Source organism: Colletotrichum navitas, assembly GCF_030913465.1.
Source record: "Colletotrichum navitas strain CBS 125086 chromosome Unknown LY79scaffold_78, whole genome shotgun sequence".
NCBI classification, from domain to species: domain Eukaryota; kingdom Fungi; phylum Ascomycota; class Sordariomycetes; order Glomerellales; family Glomerellaceae; genus Colletotrichum; species Colletotrichum navitas.
The window spans coordinates 62773-84232 of record NW_026850624.1 but is presented as its reverse complement, the minus strand read 5'-3'; the positions used below and the strand labels follow the sequence as shown (position 1 = coordinate 84232).

The window sequence follows — 21460 nt, the reverse complement described above, 5'->3', positions numbered from 1 at the left end:
CGGAATTAACGATAGTACTTGCGGCATGGCTTAACCAGGCAATGATGATCACGCAATTGATGTCGGAAAAACGCAACGCAACCATATGTCCATATAGGTGAGAAACCCCAGAAAATCGGGTCTTATGACTACAACAGTCCTGTTTTCAATTTCAGTGTTTGTGTCTAATTGTTTTATACTCGCCGCTCTAATGGCGATCCTTACTCTAATGTTTATACCTCTGCTGTGTGCGGTAGGCATAGCAATTTTCAAGGTATTTCCCACCAATAGCTGCAATGCAAATACGGGGGCGCTGAGTAACACCCGAAAGACCGTTATCCGAGCTCATCCATGCATCTCTGTTGAACCAGATACCCAATGCTGGTTGGGGAGCCGGATATTCCCGACTGGCTTGGGTCTTTCGCCAAGAATACTGCGGTAATGTTACTCTACTGCTGCCAAAGATCCACGAGCGTTTAGGTAGCCATTATCGCTTTGTCTATCTACATTCCGTGTTCTTGGCTGATTTATAGCAAGGCCCCTGGTACGTATTGGACCAAAGGAGATCTCATTCTATTCTATCGACATATACGACTTGATTTACAAAGTCAACAGTGGATTTGTAAAAGATCCCTGGAATCATGGCGAGTTTGTTCAAGATGGGCACCCCGCACTGTTTTCAATCACGTATGACGAGAAATACACCCATCCGGGGGGGAGTTCATACCTTGATGGCTGATGCAAACATCAAAGAGACCCAGATGAACATGCCAAAAGGCGCAGGATCCTAGGTCAACTTTTCGGTCGTATCAAATTTGGGAATATCGAAGGTCTTATGCTTCATCACGTCGAAGAATTCGTCAAAGCAGTTGGCCAAAAAGAACAACCGTTCGACATCGGTCCTACTTGTCGCGCCCTCGAGGCTGATATCATCTGTAAGCTGGCAAAGCGTGCTGTCAGGACGCAGTATCTCCCTCGACAGCCTTGTTAACAATCTTAGCGGAGTTTTCATTCCGAGAAACCCTGCATGCTATTTCTGGCTGGTCCAAAAACCGCGATATCCCGATTGTATCGAAGAATGACCAAAAAGCAACCTTTATGCCTCTGGTCAGTTTCCAAATAGCCGACTGGAGGCTTTCTTACTATCAATAGCTTATGAACTTCCCCGTGCTGTACGACCTTTGGCTGGTTTTGGAAGACGTTCTTTGCCACTTCGAGGGGTCCAAGGTATCTTCCAGAAAAGGCCTTCGACAATACGATCAGGTTCGCAGCCACATAATTCCTTCAAATGAAGGCCGACAGCCCAGAAGCCAACAGATCTGGGCTCCCAGTGGACACACAATGCATAGGTCAAGAACAAAGACCCGGACAGCAAGTCACCATTCCCGAATCTCATCAACGTTATGATTCTGCCGGCATGCCCACGCAGACCGCTCTATCCGAAGCCAAAGAGAACCTCGGGCCAGGAACAGACACAACATCTGCGTCACTGGCACATATCGGTAGCAGTTAACAGGCAGACACTTTGCGGGTCAAACCTTAGCATCTCAGACTATCTCAAAGTACTGACCCACCTCCTCTTAAGTCACTTTTGTCCCCACACCACCAACTCCAAATTCTCCACACCACCAACTTCAAATTTTTAACACTAAGTCAACAAGAAAAAAAAAAGCTTTTTTAATAGTATATACTACACCCTTTATACTATACCTAGTATCCTCTATATATAAGAGACTGTCTCTAGGGGTAAGTTTCTTTAAAAAGTTAATTTGTGTTACTAAATTCTAGATGTACCTTAAGCTAATAGAGATATCTCTGTTTTCTTCTTTTTTCTGTAGGAAAAGGGTAAGCTGGTCTGTGCATAGGTCTATGCAGAATTAAGCGAGAGACTTTAAGAGGTACTTTGATGACTCAAGTGCTGCCCCGCAATGTGTCTGCCTGTTAACTGCTACCCACATATCCTCTATGCTCTTTCGCTAAATCCGACTTACCAGGAAAAGCTGTATCAAGACCTCGCGCAGCAGGGGTTCCCCACAGATATGGGTTGCTTGGAAAACATCCTTCGTTTGAAGGCTTGTGTGAAGGAAGGCATCCGTTGGGCTGGCATTGCGGCTGCAATGTTGCCTCGCGTCGTTCCTCAAGGTGGCGTCGAGTTGTGTGGGATGCTCATTCCTGAAGGGGTAGGATATGCATGCACATACCTCGCTGACTTGTTTGCTAAGCACCTGACATTCCAAACTGTCATTACCACTTCGCCCATCTGGTATCTTAGAGACAAGTATGCTTACCCGAACCCCGAGTTCTTTGACCCCTATCGCTGGATCTACGAGGACGGTACGTTTCTTACCAATAACGCACTGCGAGACAAACTCTACGTCCCATTTTCTAAAGGATCTAACCTTTGCATCCGCAATAATTAGGTCTCTGTGATGCTAAGAAAATCAACAAAACGCTAACGCAATCCGGTTCTAGCTTCTCTTACTTCGAGCTATTTCTTAGTCTGGCTAAGATGGTGGAGAACTTCAAGCTCGTCCATATGGGCAAGGATGGGTTTGAACCAGTGGCTGGGCTGAACAGCTCAGGCTAGTAGCCAGTGCAGCTTCCCAAGAGAAAGGAGTGGCTTGCTGCGGTGGTGACACAACCATTACTTGTCAAAGCTGTCCCGAGGGCCCGCAGCTGATACACTCATACAGAGTGGCATTACATGAGCTGATGGGGAAACACACATTTACAAGAATCTATAGCAGAAGCATCATGCTACCCCACCCGATCTAATTGGGCTCATTGATCCTTCTGCAGCAGACCAACTATCGCGTAGGTGGATGCAGATGAGCTTATTGTTTCGTGACTCTTTTTCTTATCATGAGCATTGCATTGCGCAAGTTTCGTTCAAGAGAAAGGCTAATGTCCGATGGACACGCGGTGTCATCACTGTGACTCATGATTACCATGTAAGACACCCTAAGTTTTACTATTTCTCCCTCGGATGGGTCTCACTTTTACGAGACCCTCCGATTGAAACCCATGATCATTTTGAGCACCCATCACTTCTAGTCTGATCGGCAGTAATATTAGGCTCTGTAGAATTGGCGGTATTATCATCTGTGATGAACCGCAGCGTCTTTACATTTATGAAGAGAAGTAGTTGATTCTCCTAAGTCTACGTACGAGAGAAATATCGCCTAGAAATACTATTCCTAATGTGGGTCTTATCGATTGTAGGCGCCACTTCGTGGCGTCTCTAACTGGAACCAGCCACACGAAGCTGTCCCACCTTCACGACATTATCACTTATGCGGACAGTTAGTATGGGACGGCATGGACCAAAACGCCACTAGTGGACCTCACTATCTTTCCACCAAGGATTATAATCTTACATGTGCCGTAGACACCGTAACCGTAAGAGGACAGTCCTAAAATCTGACAGTTCGGCAAGGGTTCAGACCGACGTGTGGAGGTCGGTGGGTGGTGCGCCACCAAATTGGGTAATAGGCGTTTGTTTCATTTCCCGGCGGAGCCGCTTCGTCACGCTCCGTGCTTTGACCTCAATCGTCTTTAATTAAACCTCGAGCGTGGGGGCTCGGAAAGATTAACAACATACAGATAGATACTTGAACTAATTTCTCTGGAACATCGTCGCCAAGATGCCACCCGAACAGAGATCCCCCGCCGATCGCGGAGCCATCGCGTCTCATGACGGCGACGCGACCGAGACGACGCCGTTGCTGATTGCCAACGACATCGCTCCGACCGCCGACCCCGACGTGGCCAAGGCGACGACGCTCCCCGAGCCGGACCGGCGTGATGACGACCCGGAGGAAAAACCGCTGCCGGGCTGGCAGATCTTCCTGCTGTGCTACGCCCGGTTGGTCGAGCCCATGGCTTTCTTCTCCATCTTCCCGTACATCAACCAGATGGCCCAGCAGAACGGCAATCTCGCCGACACGGACGTCGGCTTCTACAGCGGCCTCATCGAGTCGCTCTTCTCCCTGACGCAAGCAATCGTCATGATCTTCTGGGGCATGCTGTCGGATCGGGTCGGCCGCAAGCCCGTCCTCGTCTTCTCACTCGTCGGCGTCACGCTCGCCACCTCCATCTTCGGCATGGCCCGGACGATCTGGCAGATGGTCCTGTTCAGGTGCCTGGCAGGCGTGTTCGGCGGCACCATTGTCACGATGCGCACCATGATTGCCGAGCACAGCACCCCGAAAACCCAGGCCAGAGCTTTCAGCTGGTTTGCTTTCAGCGGCAACCTCGGCATCTTCATCGGGCCGCTTCTGGGCGGCGCTCTTGCCGACCCCGTGCATCAGTACCCGGGGTTCTTCAAGAATCGCTTCTTCCTTGAATATCCTTACGCGCTGCCAAGTTTCGTGGTTGGGTTCCTTGGCTTGACGGCCGCTGTGACCTGTTTCATCTTCGTCGAGGAAACGCTCAAGAAAGAGCCCTGCAGCATAGACGACAACAGCTCAGCAGCGCCCAAGAAGGACACATACTCCATCGCTAAACTTGTCAAGTCCGACGGCGTTGGCATAGTCCTCTTCGTCTACGGCTATCTCATGCTCCTCGCATTCGCGTATACGGCCATAGTCCCCGTCTTCTGGTTCACACCCGTGGCGCTTGGTGGCTATGGATTCACCCCTCTGCAAATCTCAATCATGATGGCGGTCAACGGCATTGCCCAAGCCCTGTGGCTCTTGGTCATCTTCCCTCCCTTACAGCATCGCATGGGGACCAACGGCGTCCTGCGTGTGTGCTCATACGCCTATCCCTGGTTCTTCCTTATTTGCCCGCTCGGAAATTTCGTTCTTAAAGCCGGCGTCAACAACCCCGGGGTAATCACTTGCTTCTGGATATTTGCACCCATCGGTCTTGCCATTGGCTCCGGGGTAAGCATGGCGTTCACTGCCATTCAACTGGCACTCAACGACGTGTCGCCCAGCCCCCAGGTTCTTGGAGCGCTCAACGCTCTGGCGTTGACTGGCGTCAGTGTCATCAGGGCCTTCTCGCCAGCACTATACACGAGTCTATTCGCCATTGGGGCGCGAACTCAGTACCTCTGGGGCCAGGCGATCTGGGTTCTCATGGTTGCACTTGCAGTGGGCTTGATCTTTGCAGTGAGACAACTTCCCGAGGAGGAGGATCTGAAAATGGCCAGAGAACAGTAACAAGCTGAACGAGACCAGTAGATGTCCCCCAACCTGCACATGCTAGGGTCAGCATCTGTCTCATGTACGAAGCTTTTTCATATTTCATGTCGCTAAACTACTTGATGACGTTGGTAGTTGTTAGACGCAGTCCGTCATAAGCCCGAGTGGATGAGCTGCACCGTAGAATCGTGACGTAGAATTGTAAATGGTCTTACAAAAAGCCCCAATGTGAGCCTAGATCACATGTGTTGTGAGTTGCGTTCACTATTAACTATCTGTGTGTCCCGCAGGCATACTAAATTCAAAGAGTATGTGTCAAAACTGGGACTTCGCGATGGAAATGGATGGCCGGGAGACCCGAGTGCTCCAGAAATCGTCTACTGGGGCATTCAACTGCCAGCGTGACAGATTGCGAGTACGATGAGTTCGTAGAGCGAGCGCCCATACGCCCCGTTCTTGTAGTCCCCTACACGTGCATGAGCAGAAACATGACTAGACAAGGGGCCATGGTGACCCTGATTATGGGGTCCAAGCAGCAGTAAGCCTTAACGGTGCCACACCTTGCTAGGAGTGCAGCCTGTGTTTCCAAGACATTATTCTTCTAACTCGCCGCAGTGAAGTTCGCTGTCCACGGAATATATGAGCGCCAGATAACTAATAAGCAATATACTCTTGCCAATTGCAACTCGAGTGCGCACCACGAATCTTTTGCCCGGAAAAAAGAAAAAGAAAGAAAAAATCGCAAGAGGTTCCTAAATGAGCGGGCTGAAGCGACTTTGGTTCTCATCTCCATGGACCCTGGCCGACGGGCGGGCGCATCCGCATCTCAGATACGCCAAGCCCCCTGCGTGAGCTACAAGGTTACGATTCGGCGTGCATGCTCGAGATGGATGTGACGAGAATGCTCATGAACTGGCAAAACGTTTTATTCATTTGGGGTGGGTATTCTCATGAACTAATACTATTGTAGGTATTGTGTAACGTACAAAGGGAAAAATAATTTGGGTATTTCACACACGCTTGCCTCATGGCAATCCGGACCTTCTTTTGCTGCTGGCTTCAGGAATCATCGATTCCGGCTCCACCGGCTCCGTAGTTATTTCAATCTCACGGTGCTGCCAGATCATGTTGTTCGACTGAGAAAAATTCGAAGTGCTCGGCTGCCTCTTGAGCCTTTTTCCGTGGTAATAATCCCTTGCCGACAGGTTCGGGTCGCGTTCGGGAAAATCCGCGGCGCCGGGACTTCTGATCGTCACGCTGACGCTGTTTTGAGGGATCACTTCCACATCGTTCGAGCTGCGCGAGCTGCGATCGTCGTCACCTCCGCCCATTGTCCTAAGTCCGATACCGTACTTAGCCTCTTCGCGGAAGTTGTTGGCTTTGTTGTTGGGTTCCGCAAGCTTTGACCAGTCCTTGGAGCCGTCGCGGGCATGGGAAGCGGTTCCGGATCGTTGACCGCCGCCGATAGTCATGGTTGCTGACCTCGATCCCGATTTCTTGTTCGAAGATAAGTTCTGGGCGTACTTGTCCAAGCCACTACGCTGAGCAGTGTCAAGCAATCCTCTCCACAACAGCCGGACAATGGGACCCTATATATACGTATTAGTTTTGTATTCGGGACACAACCTTTCGTTGACCTTGACTAACCAATGTCGGTAAGCACGCTGAAACTATTCCGCTGCTTATTTCAATGATGTTCCATGCAAGGCCTTTCCCCAGCGAATCTCGAGGTATGTCAGTTCAGCGCTTCAGTAGCTCGTTCTGTGTTGACAACTTACATGGTATGTCATCTGTCGTGTACCCCAAAAAAATCTTGAAGCGGTAGATACTGCAGAAGACAACATAACTCCCAAGCAAGAAAGTGAAAAGAATCAGGACTCGCTGGGCTGTGTTCATCTGAAGTTTCAAGACATGAGGGATCGGGAGGTAGAGAATTGCGATATCGACGATAATGCTGGGTACGGAGATACACAGCTGGGTCAAGAAGAGGTTGATGCAATAGCCGGGCCTCCAGGGTTCCCATAGCTTGACGAGTGGGAAGCATTGACTAGAGGCGGCGATGACGCAGGCCAGCGTCCACAGGCTTGTCAAGCTGCCGCAGATCAAAGCCCCTTTTCGAACTTCGCGCATCGGAAAGATGCGTAGGTAGAGAAGCAGCAGTGCGACCTTGTACATATTGACGCCGTTGACGTACAGTATCTCGGCGCCAATCATAGTTCTATTGAGGAACTGCATCTGCTCGAGAGTCAGGCGGCCCGAATGCAATCCAATGCCGGCATCCACCACTACATACACTGTCAGCTGGGCTCGCTACACCGATCGTGGGTCCACTCACAAATCAAGTTCATAACCATGTTCCCGATCAAGATGACCAACGCGGCCAACATTGTGTAGTCGTCGATTAGGTACTTGGCGTTCTGCAAATGACGCGCGGTGAACCGCAAGCCAACCACGGCGGAGGCGAGGACGGTAAAGGCGATTGTGATAGCTCGAATATATGAACGCATTTCCTCTTCGAGGTTCTGGTGTTCGGCGAAATTGGCCAGCTTCTTCAAGTACTCTCGCTGAGGTTCGTCGATCGACATGTCGTCGTACGGATAGTACGCCATCATGGCGGCGGCTGCCATGGTGGGCTGCTGGATGGCCACGCGGGCTGTTTCTTGAGCAACGAGGTCGACAAAAACGGGTCGAGGGTTGTCGATGGGCTCTGGAGGCACGGCTTAGGTGAATGCGTCTCGATGAGAGTAGCACATCGGGACGGAGCATCGTTTTATTCTGAACAATCTTACATTTTACGCATTTGGTACTCAAACCGCCCCAACTTCACAAAGGACTCCAAGTATGTGGGCCCAGCTGCCAGACACTCCGGCCGTCATACATTAGACCCATGCATGGTAGCAGGTACGGTGGCATCGTTGAAATGCTACTGTTTCTTTTTGCCCAGAGTCTACCCGTGTACTTAGTCTATCTATCTATCCGTATTGCGGCTAGCCTTACTATTTCATGGTCTTGGTGGTATGTCCAGGATGTACGGAGTATCGACATGCCTAGTTCAATAACCGTACCGTAGCAATTACGACCTAGTCTAGGAGGGGCCGCTTTGACCTCGGTCTGGACGAGGCAGATTATAGGGGAACGGAAAGACAACCGGCCATGATCCGAGTATCCACTTACCCACTTACTCTGTCAATCTTGACAGTTTCGGGAAGGCCACCGGGGTGGACCAGACAATTGTGGGATCCTTGAGGGCGAAGTCGCAAGAGTTGGGGCGTATCATTCAAACTTGCCCACCACCACATGTCACAACCTCAAGATCAACCCCACGGGTATCATACTGGAGTCTAAGAGAAATAAACGAGGAGAACCAGGGCGACACGCGGTTCCCTCCGGACCCGTTCACTAACACTTACTTGAGAGTTGTTGGAACACACCAGTTATGTAATAGCCAAGGGGTTTCATACCCAGTATCATCTCCACGTCAAGACCCTCGCACGCGGGCTCTGAAAAAAGGAAAAAAGAAAGGAAAAATCGCCGGTTTCTCAGAGACACCTCGCTTGTAGCGTTGACCCTGAACTCGCGGCGCGCCGCAATGGCTTGCCGTTCCCCTTCGATCGTCGGCAAGATCCATGCCGATACAGGGGTGCCACAGACAGTTCGCTGCCGAACCTGCGGCATTTGTCAATTGTGGCTTCGGTTTCTGTGCGCAGTCCCGGGCGGGAGCCGTGCAAAACGTGGAATGTTGATGAAGACTCTGGCGAGTCAATAACCCTGTAATCCGATGTAAACTACGGATACAAGGCATGCAAGAGCAAGATGGTGGACCGCGATTCCTTTCTGTGCGTCATTATCGTCGAATTGTCGCGGTAATATTCAACCCACGAAGGAGATACTTGACTCGACTATGCATGTGTCAAGCGGCCGCCGCGTATACGGGGCCCTAGACGATACAACACGTTCATACTATGTAATCCGAGGCGATTCACAGTCCCACACGCTGCCACTTTGGTTCCGCTAGATCGAGTTGGGAGCCTTGCACTTGCGCCATTCTCCGTTCACTAATCCGATTACGCATGGGTCCCGTTCTTTGCCCCTTTTTCATACCTGAGGGTTCTGGGATAAGTTATAACCCACCGCTAACGTTGGGCCCGTTGTGGATCACTTCGGGGCAACGCACCTTGAGTCTGGCACTAGCGAATCGTGGCCGCGTGGCAATATCCGATGTTGTTCCTGTCTCGGTATCTATTCCGCAGCCGCGGGCTTTGTAGTTCGCATAAGCTGTCATTTTGGCCGTTTCCGTATTGGTTGCGGAGACCGAAGGGACGGCACTCATGCTTTGGTGTCTTGAAGAAACAGTACTTTAGAGCGGTCACTTGTCCCTCTTACCGTTGCAGTCGATCAGGCCATTCTTTCTTTTGACCCGAGCCCCTCACACATTCTTTTACTGTTCTCCGGTATTACTGTCACATCTCGCAATGAAGCCGTCCGTTCTCATCGTTCCTGGCGCTTGGCAGTTGCCGGTGGCCTTCCAGCCTCTCACAGCCGAGCTGGCCAGTGCGGACTTCAGTACATCTATCGTATCTTTGCCCACCGTCGGAGGCACCACGACCCCGCTACCTAACATGTCTGACGACATTGCCGCTGTTCGCACCGAGCTCGACAAGCTCGTCTCCGACGGCAAGGAGGTCGTCATTTACTCCAACTCTTATGGTGGAGTAGTTGCCAGCAACGCTGTTGAAGGCTACGACGTCGCTACCCGCTCGGCCTCCGGCGCCCCTGGCGGCGTCGTGAGCATCGTTTATGCTAGCGCGTTCATGCTCCCCAAGGGTTCCAGCCTGCTGGATCTCCTTGGCGGCCAGCCTCTCCCGTGGATGGTTGTCGAGGTACGTGTGATGTGACCGGACCGTTGTTGTTTCGGCCGATTGTCAAATAAAATGCAGAACTTACTGACCCTTCTGCAGGGAGACCGCGTTGTTGGCAACACAAGCATGCTTCCCGAGGTTGCTTTCAATGACATGCCGCCCTCGGAGCAGGAGAAGTGGTCCAAGGAGATGACCTGGACCTCCCTGTCCGCCTTCACCACCCCGTCCAGCTACGAGCCGTGGAGCAACGGCATTGACTGTGCCTACCTCTACGGCCTTCTGGACAACGCTCTGCCCCTCAGCTACCAGCAGGCCATGTCTGCGGTCCTCCCCGCAGGCTCCAAGACCCAGAGCGAGCCCAGCGGCCACTGCGCTCACCTAAGCCGGCCGGCCAATGTCACTTCCATCCTGAGCAGATGGTTCCCCGGCAACTAAGTAGGGCTTGACAACCGACTGTGGGTGTTATGGCGGAGACAGGTGCATGCGGAGATGGAAGATACGCGAGACAAATAATACAAACAATGAATCCAAACGATGAATCCAAACGATGAATCCAAACAATGAATCCAAACAATGAATCCAAACAATGAATCCAAACAATCAATGCAACGTTGGTCGTGCAGTGGATCCCCATGGCCCATACATGACTCTTGTCAGTGCACGGCGTCAAATGTTTACGTAATGAAAGGAGACGTCCGAGTAGGTTGATGCTCGTATGGCCTATACTTGAGCAAGGAGTTGCCGACGTCATCGAATCATCACTTTCTCAAAATAGGGGTATCGATTTTGACTTCCCGAATATCCGCCAAGCCACGATGAGAATGTAAGGATATCGCCGGTGGGTCAGCGATAGGGCGCCTTATAAGGTCATGTGTGGTGCAATTTAGGCACGTAGTGCCAGAATTGGCGGATCTTTTGACAGTTGCCAGGATGGTCTATTGTCAGGCGTTGGCACACCACCCAATCCCATTACAGAGAATCCTGATCTCTAGTTCGCACCTTCACGAGTCGTGCGCCCGTCATTAGTGGCCCTCGCTATATCAGGGGAAGCATGCAAGACTACAAGTACTAGGTCAAAAGTCTGGCCACACGTATAAGGGCGACCAATCAAGCAACTAGGATCTCACCGCGCGACCCATATTCATAAGGGATTTACACAACATTATCATAATAACCGGATTATTTAGCCCTGGTTTATGTGAGGCAAGCATCATGTGACCCTTATTGGTGTGGCTAGACTTTTGACCTAGTACTGTAGGTGCTGTTCAGTCGAATACAGGTATTCCCTAGCCATCTTGTCTGATTCTCAGATGAAGCACGACTACCTACTAGATACTGTTTTATCAATACGAGCAGGATCTCTGATCGACAAAGACGAAGTTACCACAGGGATACCCTTTTCGGAGGATGCCCTTTTCGGAGATCCGTCCATATCTGATCCCGCGAGTCATTTTACTAGTGCTTCGGAGGATATCTGAAGAGCACAGACGCGAAATAGCACAGACACGCAATAAATGTCCAATGCTTCTACAATAGACTTGATCAATTGAGGCACTCTGATTTTACTAAGTCACTATAGCTAGTATCTTGTACGTCCATCTGGTGTTGGCAGCGAAGAAAGGAAAAGAAGGGAAAAAGAAAAGCGCCATTGAGAAAGGGTCCCCCACCCCGTTGAAAAATTCGCTGACGAACGTTCTTACCCGAGTCAAGTCATCATAAAAACCCTCAATACGCCAATTGCGAAATCTTTTCAGCCAATGCTTCTGCCGTCTGCTATTTCCACAGGAGTTTCTCCATGACAAGCGTTGCATCCGGAAGAAGTTACCCGTAAGACCAGCCACAAGGCCAGCCGCTTACCCACGTGCGCCTCCCGATACTCTCGAGCAGGATCATACCAGATACCAAGGATGTACCCATTATCCATTTTGTCAGAACGTTGCTTGTTACGTTCAACCCTTGAGCTGGGATCATCCTTCAGTCCTTCAGCTCGGACAAGCCGTTAATCTGTAATATTATTGACAGGGGTGCATCCGGCAACAGCCGTCCGCGAGGCCATGATAAAGCGATCGGTCCGATGAAGAGGTACCACGCAGGGCCCGGTGATCAGGTGAAGGTGGGACTTCAGTCGATATTATCACCGGAACTTATTGGTTACTGCATATGTGATTCATATTAAGGAATGGACGTAGTTGAGAGTCAAGCCGAGGCTCACGGCGATAACCCTACCTACTGGAGTGCTCAGAGTGCTATCATAGCTCCGCTTTGAGGTTGCGATATCTCTCAGGGTTTAAGAATATTAATAGGGTTACTATAAGGTGGATGAGGTGGGTCCGGCTCTGGCGGCACAGTCTGAGCATTGTGTCCGAAGTCACACAGAGCATGTGATTTCTAGGAGGACAGGACATTGGCTGGAGATTTAAAGCTAACAAAGACTGTAACGTTGCTAGGAGGTAGAATGGTTTTGTGAGAGGCAAGGCACAGAAATACGTGACGATCGTGCTGTTTCGTTTTGTTTTCATTTCCGGAAAAATATTGGAATCGTCCACCAAGTCTACAAAGGCGCCTATGTCCGTCTGCCAACGCTTTCAAGGACGAGAAAATGTCGCGGAACGTGTTAGGTAGGGGGAGAAGTGAATGTGGGTGATTTGCTGGGCCTGAGATCAAGGTCAAGATAACCTTGCCAAACTTTTTGGTTTGTCATGACCATGTAGATACTCGCCGTTACATACATGTAGGGGGGGATAACAGAATACTACCTGTGCACTTTTTAAGGAAAAGCCCCTTATATGCCTTTTGATAAATGTGTTGGGCGGGTCACACTTTTCTCCGCATTTGTAGCCGTGCGACGTCTATTTACTGGGCAATTGGGACGATTACCCGCTCCGTAGACATCAGTGCACGTACGGGAAATCGTCGCCGGATGGCGATTGCCCCACTCCTATAGGTAAGAAGCCGAAGTGGGCCTTCGAAACACGTACCCCCTATTTCTCCTATCTGAACTCGCGCGATACGCCCGAGTATTACATCCGTATTAGTTCGTGGTAGCTCTTATGAGGAGACCTCAGATACCCTCAGATGTCCTTAACTGAAGTCCGAATACAAGACGATCTCTCGTAAGGTTGTACAGGTGCATGATAGTAATCTAATACAGTTGGAAAAACGCAGTATAAGCGTTATATCTAAACGTAACACAATATTTGTGCTCTTGGCCTCTATGATTAAGATTAGCCCTTAATGATTATCAATACGATAGTTGGATACGCTTATACTGTGTTAGAGTATCATTGTTTATCACCTACTTGTGTGACCATCCCACATATGGTTGACAGCCATGAATACGTACGTACCTTTAGGGACGCTCCGAATATAAACCAGGTTCAATGGGTCCTAAACCTTGCATTTTTTTTCTCAACCTGAAACCACCTGATCAACTACGAAATACAAGCGGTAGAGTTGCATAGATCAATACAATTGGAGCGGACCTTGAATCGACAAAGAAATGGTATACTGAAATTGTCTCTACCAGTGTCGAACCACATTAGCGGCTTACTATCTACATATAAAATCTTGTAAAGCCTTCGATAGCTGCACCTCCTCACCTGCCGAACTTACACTATTGGAACAGTTATCGTGTGTGGTCTCGCTCGTGACCGTTTAGTTGGACAAGTCGATGCCTCGTTTCTTTTAGAATGCACTCATCTTGCGGCGGCTTTTCACTTCGCTTTTCATTGTCTCGACGCTCTTCTCGAGATTCTTCAACAAATTTTCGCTGTTGTTGAGTGTCTTCCACTGTGTCAGCCTCAGAAACACATCATAGATTCCAAAGGTGACGAGAGTTCAGATCTCAGAATACTTGCATGCGTATCAGAGCACCGTCCGCGGCTACGTCCAGAAGGCGAAGATGATTGAGACAAGAATCACACTGGCAGAGATCGGGACTGGGATGGCATTGGTCAGCGATCGGCTGTGAGAGACGGCGGTTGGACACTTACACATGTAGACTACCTGGTCACCAAAAGTCATATTAGTATCACCAAAAGTCATATTTGTATCACCAATGTCTTTATGGTTCATACCAAAGACGCTCAAGATAAAGGATACGGGGAGCTACCTCGCGTTACGATTAGAACAATAAAATGCGACGGTTGGTAGCCATGTTTCGCAATATATAGCAAGAAAAGGGTATGGTTGAGTGGGAAAACTTACAACGATGATGGTGACAATTGCAAAAGTCATGATGGATCGCCCCTGACGAACACTTTCGTCCGCCTGTCGTGCTGACCGCCACGCCTGCAGGATACTAGCCTGCTGTTGTTTGAGGTCCAGAAGAACTGTGATCTGTAAAAAAGTTGTCAAGTCAGCTCCATTAGACGTTTATTCCCGAGACATAGAATCGCCTTACCCCATGAGAAGTACTTTCGGCGCTCTTGCGCGACCCCTCAAACTCAGCGATTCTGTCCCCGACACCCGAGATCAAATAATAAGCCTGTTTGCGGAACCAGATGAGCTCGTCCTTCTCTCTCCAGCTTTTGTTCGTCCGTTTTGCTCCTGGGTTTCCAATCTGTACCCGTGCTCGGGGGGTCGTCATTTGCTCCCGACATAGACCTTGAGCGCAGGTAGTGCGGCTCCCTGTTGGGACTCGGCTTCTCATCCCACCATGTGCCACTCAGGTCATGTATGTCCTCGACATTCTGCACGAACCTCTTTATAATATCCCTCTGCTTCATGATAACGTGGATCATCATGTCCAGCTCTTCGACGATGTCACTGATGTCTCGCTGCAGTTTGCCCTCTTGGCTAATGTTGAGTAGCGGGGCAATGCCTCGTACTTGGGGTTGGAGCTGAGGATCTTCGAGGCACTCTTCGTCTAGTGCCATAGGTGTTGGAACGACATCGTTTGCTTGTTTTGGTACGACAAAGTCAGCATCGTTTGATCTTGTCCCTTCTCAAAGTTGTTCAGAAGTGACCTACGAGGTTGCCAATTGACTCTGCGAAAATGTCCAGGACTTGGGGGTGTCGACCTTTGCCCTGTCACGTCTCTTTGCTTACTGTGGTTCTAGTGCGATCAAAGAACGTGCTCGAACATTCATCCAAAATTATCGGGGCCACATCGAAGACGGATCGAGTCTGATTCTTTGGGGCGTTCTTGATCCTGGTTCGAATCGACCTGTACATCCCGGAAGAATCCTACTCGTTTGTCCTGTACCTCTTCGAGAAGCTAGTGATGATGGTCTGCCTGTCGAGGATTCGCATCCACAGCTGGTCAATCTTGACGATCCGTGACACTTTTCGACTTTCTTCTCTGCAATGACCGCATACTATGCCGTTGTCATCTGCCTCGTTCCGGTGACCGTCCCATTTGTAGAAATCAATACGACTTTCGGCTTCTCGCTCCTCTGGAGCCTCAGCAGACGCATACTTCTTGTGGTCCAAGAAATTCCTTAAATGCCAAGGGTGCCTCTAGCCTTTGCAATCATATCGCAGTTTAAGGAGTCTAAAGGAGTCTATGGATGCCACTGCTGTCCATCGTCGTACTGCGGTAAACCACCTGGTCCCTATCCCGAAGTTCTGTCGACTTCAGCTTCCAGCAGGACTGGTCTAAGGTCCGCCGAGGGTGCAGTGGTGGGTCGTGGTGAAGGTACTTCTAATGTCGATCCCTTCCTGTATCCATCCGAGTTTTCCCACTCATTATGGCTGTGGTGAGCTACGCTAACCAGATCGCAGGACGGATCTTCAGAGGGTGAAGTTGTTTTATGTGCCTGACCGCGCTTGTTCTACACCTTACAAAAGGAGCACTTGACCTCAGAGAGCGCCTTGCGGAGGAGTTTGGTTCTTCTATATTGGGACTCGATATTGAGAGCAAGGCCTTTGATCTCTTCGTCGACCCTCATTATGGCCATCTCCTCGCATTCGTTTTCAGGCATGTCTCTGTTTTGTTGATGTAACTTCTCTAGCTGGGCATGAATTTCATGGTCCCAGAATTGACAATTTTTGTCCTTGTCTAGGAACTCGGCGCAATCCGATGTTTTGATGCATCCAAGGTAATGCGCGGTCAAGTCTGTAATGGTTCCAGGGCTGTCAGCAGTCGACCCATGGGGCTCTGCCGACAAATATGCTGGCGAGGTGTTGCAGTTGCCCATAATGCTAATTTTTGACAACGAAGAAGCGTAACAGGGAGGGAAACGCAGAGACAGGAAAGATTGCACGTTAATAAGTACTCGTCGACCTGGGCACTCCGTAGACCCGGCCTCAGCAGCCTTGGGGGCCAGAACAAGGCTTGGAGGCACTTCGCAGCCTCCCTATCATTCACAGCTAATCGAGGAATAGGTTGTCAGCCCAAGTATAAGGGCTCAATGGTTGATTACTGCACATGCAACTCTGCGGGCTTCTTTGGGCATGGAGATGACCGGATTTAGCTATCCTGCATCATGCTGAGAATACTGGAGGGCAGCTAACGGGTTGCACATGAAAATGCAGCTTCATTGCACCATACTATCCGGTGTGCTCAGACCAGGGTATGCCTCTGCCGAAAGGAGTCTGCAAGATACCGGTAGGCAGTTCGAGGTACTTCAGCTTCAACTGCGCCAGTAGCCACACAAGTGGCCGAGCAGTGAGGGTTTCAAAGGAAATTGAACAAATCGGTTGCTCTCGATCTGCAGGAGCCTGCCGGATGATACATATCCTCTTGACTATGCCTAGACGAGACCAGCTTTCAGGTGGCGGCAGCCAGATATGGAACTACGTCCGTCCTGTCGGCCAATGGTTCCTAGAATCGTACAGCCTGGTTCTGTAGTACTTTTCTCAGAACAGATTGGCAAAATTTCGACCTATTGTAACAGCGACTGGCAAATATCAATGAAGTCAATGGACATCTGCACGAGATATTGTGCTGTTAACAATCACTAGAACAAAGTCAAAAGAACGAGATTTATGCTCCTCATAAGCAGAGATGTTAATAAGCATCAACATCCAGAAAAAGGTACAATCTATCATGGCCGGTTGGCCCAATGGCAAGGCGTCTGACTACGAATCAGGAGATTCTGGGTTCGACCCCCAGGCTGGTCAAAGTTTTTGCGGGGTTTCCGTTCAATTTTTCCATCTGTACTTATCCACTCACTCGTTGCAGCCCCTTCCCTTCTCTCTCTTTTTTGGTGCAACTTCTTCCTCTTTGATTGCCGTGGTTTGTTTATCTGCGGGGGCGGGGTTGAGGCGGTTCATCTCCACATCTCGGGCCCCGTTCGGCTGCCGGTAAGTAGTTTAAGTCTGACCATCATGGGTTATGTATGGATCAAAGAAAAGTAGATATCCACGATACATACGCTTCAAGATTGCACGGTGAAAAGAAAGAAAATCCCGTATTCACTTTGTAAGGTATTTGTATACTGACTGGGTTTCCCATTGGTTGGCGGACAACACTCTGCCTTTGAGAGACTCCTAACCTTGAATAAGAGGTATCAATCTTGACCGTGTCTCCAGTAGCACCAACAAACGTCGTATCGGCGGTTGAAGTGGGGTTAGGGTTGTAGCACTATGTACACATGCCTGTATCGTCTGGGTGCACGTACTATTTATATTATTCATCTGCATATATCAGGCTGTGCATTAGTGAACTCTGCGTTGCGAAACTCAAAGCTAGACGCTTGTCAGTGGCGTAGAGTAATATATCATGCTTTGTAGGCAATATGCCGAACAATCAACGGACTTACATAATTACCTTCAAACTTTACAGCAACAGGACCGCTCTGGAGTCCGCGACACGCATCCAAGACGGTCTTCATTTAGGTCACACGGTTACAAAATGATACATGTATCCTGCTCAATACTCAACACCATATACAGATCTACAAACCACCGGGAAGTTAATGTAGCGGCCTCCTTTCTATCGACAAGGACAAGGTTAGATGTGTGAACCCTGTCTCGTCCCTTGTCTCTTGCATCGTGTCTCCGCCCTTTATTGCAACAGCTTGTGTGCCACGGCAGTTCGGACGTAGTTGCATTGATGAAACTTTAGAGAGAGAAAGCACGGAACCGAAGCTCGGAACCTGTTCGCTGCGCCGCGAAGTCCTCGTGGCTGTCATTCCGCTCGGAACGGAAGCGAGCGAACGAGGCTCCGGTAGCAGTATTTCGCGTGGAAGGCTATAAAGGTATAAAGCCTCTCCAAAACTCGCTGCCTCTCCAAACCAGCCCCGAGGCCTCATATTCTAGGATAGAAAACAAAACCTGATCACCATACTCATAGAACGCACAGGCCGAAATGCCCCAACGCGTCCTCGTCACCGGCGCAAACGGCTTCATAGCCCAGCACATCCTCGACCAGTTTCTCGCGGCTGGCCACTCCGTCCGCGCTGTAGTCCGCAGCGAGTTCTCGGCCTCCAAGCTCCATAAGGCCTTTTCTTCCTACCTTGCCTCGTCCCAGCTTGACATCGCCCTGGTGCCGGACATGACAGTCCCAGGCGCCTTCGACGCGGCGCTCGCCTCCGACCCGCCGTTCGAGACCGTGCTGCACACTGCCTCGCCGTTCGACTTCCGCAAGGGCAACTCCAGCGCCGACTTCCTGGGGCCAGCCATCCGAGGCACGACGGAGATCCTCCACGGCGTCCGCCGCGCCGCGCCGGCCGTCAAGAGGGTCGTCGTGACCAGTTCCATGGCCGCCATGATCGACATCTCCCGGCCGCCCGTGTCCGATCCGCCCAAGATCTACGGCGAACGGGACTGGTTCGAGGTCTCGCAGCGGGACGCCGAGACATCCGAGAACCCGCACCTGCCGTACGTGGCGAGCAAGGCGCTCGCCGAGAAGGCGGCCTGGGCCTTCGTCGAGGAGGAGAAGCCAGCGTTCGACCTGGCAACAATCAACCCGCCCATGGTGTACGGGCCGCTGCTGGACGCCTCGGCGCTCAGGTCCCCGCGGGACCTGAACCAGAGCAACTACGGGCTCTACGAGACGTTCTTCATGCCAGGGCTGACGACGGAGTCGCCGGTCCCGCCCGCGTTCCTGCACCTGTACGTCGACGTGCGGGACGTGGCGCGCGCGCACTTGCTCGCGGCGACGAAGCCCGTCGCGGGGGGTCGCAGGTTCGTTGTCAGCCCCGGAGGCGTGTCTAACCAGACGATCGCCAATGTGGTGCGGGAGAGGCTCCCGGAGCTGGAGGGCCGGATCCCGAAGGGCGAACCGACGCAGACGGCGCTCCCGGAGGGGATTTACGGCGCGGACGGGTCGTTGGCGGAGAAGGTGCTCGGTCTGGAGTACAGGAAGCTTGAGGACACGTTTGGGGATATTGCGACGCAGATTGCTGAGCTGGAGAAGCGTGCTAAAAATGCTGCGTGAGGATGTTGCTTTCTGGAAAGGGGGGGGGGGTGGTTGTTTTTGCCGTTCCATAGGGGAGCTACGGAGCGAGATCGGGACATGGTCGTGTATTGTGAATCCAGTTCTACACTCAAGATTTGCAACGCAACAGCCTCAGTCCTTTGGAAACTGAAGGCATTTGGTGTAGCAGTACGACGATAAGCCCTGCTTTCCCATCTCGCCTCCATGACCACTATCCTTCATCCCTGCGAAGTAACCGCCGGGATGGGGCAACTCGGGCACGTTGATCGCGACCGTCCCTGCTTCCAGCCTTCTGGCTATGCTCTCGGCTCTTCCTATGTCTCTACAATAGACGGATGCCCCGAGGCCGGCGTTTCTAAGGTTGGCGCGTCGGAGTACGTCCTCTTCGTCTGTCCAAGTAAGCATCGGTACGATTGGACCTTGAAAGCACGGTCAGTTTACACGTCTCAGCAATCACAAACCACTTCGTTGTGTCAAATATTGAGTGTGAGCTTTGGGTGAGAGGAACCAAACTGCTCCTCTTGGACAAGAATGGATTCCTCTGGCGGCTTTGTGACAATGGTCGGCGGAATCCAAAAGCCTTTGGAATCCGAGGGAAGCTCGGCAGCGATGATGTTGCTACCATGCTTACTGTAATGGCGAGCAATGTCCCGGACAGCGTCATATTGCGTCTTGTTCGAGACGGGGCCGAATAGGCTAGGCGATCTGGCGTCATTATTAATGGAATAGGACTTTTTTACCTCGCTCGCGAATTTTTCGAGGAAGTTGTCGTATACGGATTCATGGACGTAGACGCGCTTCGCAGCCACGCACACTTGGCCGGCGTTGAAGAAGCATCCGGTGGCAACCTGACCCGCCACCTTGGCAACGTCAATGTCGTCGGTTACAATGGCTGCGTCGTTGCCCGCCAGCTCCAAGGTCAGTCGTTTCAGTGTCTTCGCGCAGTTGGCCATAATGCTCTTGCCGGTGGCAATGGTTCCGGTGAAGCTGATCTTGGCGATGGCCGGGTGCAGCGTCATGGCGACGCCGAGGTCGGTGCCGCCGTTGACCACCTGGACGACGCCGGGAGGCAAGACGTCGATGAGTAGTTCGACAGACTTCATGACGGAGTATGGCGCGCACGGAGAGGGCTTGACGATGACGCAGTTGCCTGTGATGAGTGAGGATACCACTTTGATGTTTGACAAGATCAGCGGGAAGTTCCACGGGCATATGGCGCCGAAAATACCCAAAGGGTGGTGGGTGGCCACGATCTTGAGCTTCTCGTCCTCAAAAGTAACCTCGTCTTCGAGATGGACCTTGGCTATGACGCAGGTATGAGTGTACTGAGAATCTTTCGAGGGAAGATGGGTAGTGGAAGTACTGTAGTATATTGTCTGTTCGCATGTATTTCCGATTTCGATCTCGGCCATGAGACTCTGGGGCCAGTTAGCGTCATGCTTCACTTGTAGTCGAAGAGTGAGACTTGAGTTACCGATTTCCCGGTTTCTTTCATGATAATATCCATCAGCTCCTCCTTGTGCGCGGTGTATACATCGACAACTCTGCGTAGATAGTCGGCTCGCTCCTTTACCGTGGTCTTGGACCAGGTCTGGAGAGTTTTCTGGGCTGCCGTGATGGCATCCTCGAGGTCATGCACCGTGGCAACGGGCGCATCCCACAGAGGCTCCTCTGAGCGAGGATTGATGCATTGGTGATGGCTGTCGCTGGCGCGGCGCTGTCCATCTACGACGTTGAAGAATTCCATCTTGACTGATATGTGGGAGATAGCTCCGTGATTGTTTGATTGGGAGGAGAGCAAGACAGAATATAGCAGCAAAGGGCCATTACCAGGTGATATGGACAGCATAAAGACGGGGTTCGGGAAAAGGCAGAAATGGTCATATCAGTTACATCATTGTTCGCGCGCCATAGTTCAATCCACCATCGGCTGACATGGTTCAGGCACAGCCTGATTCTGGGTTCCTGTTGAAATTCTAGGTGAAGACGGCGGGGCTGTAATACCCCGTAGACGATGACGGCGGATATGTGACGTTCCGGAACTGGTGTGGCATGTTGCGTTGAACTAAATTAGACTCGGTGGCAGTCGGCAGTCAACAATGGTAGTTCACGGCGGCATCTGCAAACATACAATCTCCTGACGCTCCGAC

The 21460-nt window shown here is 51.0% G+C and overlaps 9 protein-coding genes and 1 non-coding gene across 10 annotated transcripts; 6 read left to right on the top strand and 4 right to left on the bottom strand.

Annotated features, from left to right (window-relative positions):
- The first annotated feature begins 56 nt into the window (after window positions 1-56).
- Window positions 57-1507, top strand: LY79DRAFT_566482 (uncharacterized protein). The gene is made up of 6 exons (XM_060558823.1): window positions 57-253; window positions 351-459; window positions 517-523; window positions 595-666; window positions 733-914; window positions 980-1507. Exons 1-6 carry the CDS (start codon window positions 125-127, stop codon window positions 1129-1131), a joined length of 651 nt encoding a protein of 216 aa, XP_060409784.1. The 5' UTR covers window positions 57-124; the 3' UTR covers window positions 1132-1507.
- LY79DRAFT_566465 (cytochrome P450) lies at window positions 1463-2931 on the top strand. Its single transcript, XM_060558822.1, has 2 exons — window positions 1463-2313; window positions 2400-2931. The coding sequence occupies exons 1-2, from the start codon at window positions 1908-1910 to the stop codon at window positions 2564-2566; spliced, it is 573 nt and encodes a 190-aa protein (XP_060409783.1). The 5' UTR covers window positions 1463-1907; the 3' UTR covers window positions 2567-2931.
- Window positions 2932-3623: 692 nt separating this feature from the next.
- LY79DRAFT_673061 (major facilitator superfamily transporter) lies at window positions 3624-5144 on the top strand (the record flags this gene model as incomplete). The annotated part of the gene is made up of 1 exon (XM_060564121.1): window positions 3624-5144. The coding sequence occupies one exon, from the start codon at window positions 3624-3626 to the stop codon at window positions 5142-5144; it is 1521 nt and encodes a 506-aa protein (XP_060409782.1).
- A 922-nt stretch (window positions 5145-6066) lies between these two features.
- Window positions 6067-7902, bottom strand: LY79DRAFT_371078 (uncharacterized protein). Its single transcript, XM_060552829.1, has 4 exons — window positions 7462-7902; window positions 6905-7411; window positions 6774-6850; window positions 6067-6715 (listed from the first exon to the last, which is right to left on the bottom strand). The coding sequence occupies exons 1-4, from the start codon at window positions 7751-7753 to the stop codon at window positions 6152-6154; spliced, it is 1440 nt and encodes a 479-aa protein (XP_060409781.1). The 5' UTR covers window positions 7754-7902; the 3' UTR covers window positions 6067-6151.
- Window positions 7903-9598: 1696 nt separating this feature from the next.
- On the top strand, window positions 9599-10420 carry LY79DRAFT_524235 (Alpha/beta hydrolase fold-1; the record flags this gene model as incomplete). Its single annotated transcript, XM_060555611.1, has 2 exons — window positions 9599-10006; window positions 10085-10420. 2 exons carry the CDS (start codon window positions 9599-9601, stop codon window positions 10418-10420), a joined length of 744 nt encoding a protein of 247 aa, XP_060409780.1.
- Window positions 10421-13412: 2992 nt separating this feature from the next.
- LY79DRAFT_583091 (uncharacterized protein) lies at window positions 13413-14862 on the bottom strand (the record flags this gene model as incomplete). The annotated part of the gene is made up of 7 exons (XM_060560303.1): window positions 13413-13416; window positions 13536-13538; window position 13598; window positions 13978-14092; window positions 14192-14323; window positions 14388-14511; window positions 14687-14862. The coding sequence occupies 7 exons, from the start codon at window positions 14860-14862 to the stop codon at window positions 13413-13415; spliced, it is 555 nt and encodes a 184-aa protein (XP_060409779.1).
- An 897-nt stretch (window positions 14863-15759) lies between these two features.
- LY79DRAFT_695711 (uncharacterized protein) lies at window positions 15760-16173 on the bottom strand (the record flags this gene model as incomplete). Its single annotated transcript, XM_060564825.1, has 1 exon — window positions 15760-16173. Exon 1 carries the CDS (start codon window positions 16123-16125, stop codon window positions 15760-15762), a length of 366 nt encoding a protein of 121 aa, XP_060409778.1. The 5' UTR covers window positions 16126-16173.
- Window positions 16174-16978: 805 nt separating this feature from the next.
- LY79DRAFT_t231 lies at window positions 16979-17050 on the top strand. The gene has a single exon. It is a non-coding gene; the product is annotated as a tRNA-Arg (tRNA).
- Window positions 17051-17742: 692 nt separating this feature from the next.
- Window positions 17743-19364, top strand: LY79DRAFT_566433 (NAD dependent epimerase/dehydratase). The gene has a single exon (XM_060558821.1). The coding sequence runs from the start codon at window positions 18240-18242 to the stop codon at window positions 19308-19310; it is 1071 nt and encodes a 356-aa protein (XP_060409777.1). The 5' UTR covers window positions 17743-18239; the 3' UTR covers window positions 19311-19364.
- A 78-nt stretch (window positions 19365-19442) lies between these two features.
- LY79DRAFT_524269 (aldehyde dehydrogenase) lies at window positions 19443-21057 on the bottom strand (the record flags this gene model as incomplete). Its single annotated transcript, XM_060555616.1, has 4 exons — window positions 19443-19729; window positions 19819-20613; window positions 20674-20728; window positions 20785-21057. 4 exons carry the CDS (start codon window positions 21055-21057, stop codon window positions 19443-19445), a joined length of 1410 nt encoding a protein of 469 aa, XP_060409776.1.
- Between the last annotated feature and the right edge of the window lie 403 nt (window positions 21058-21460).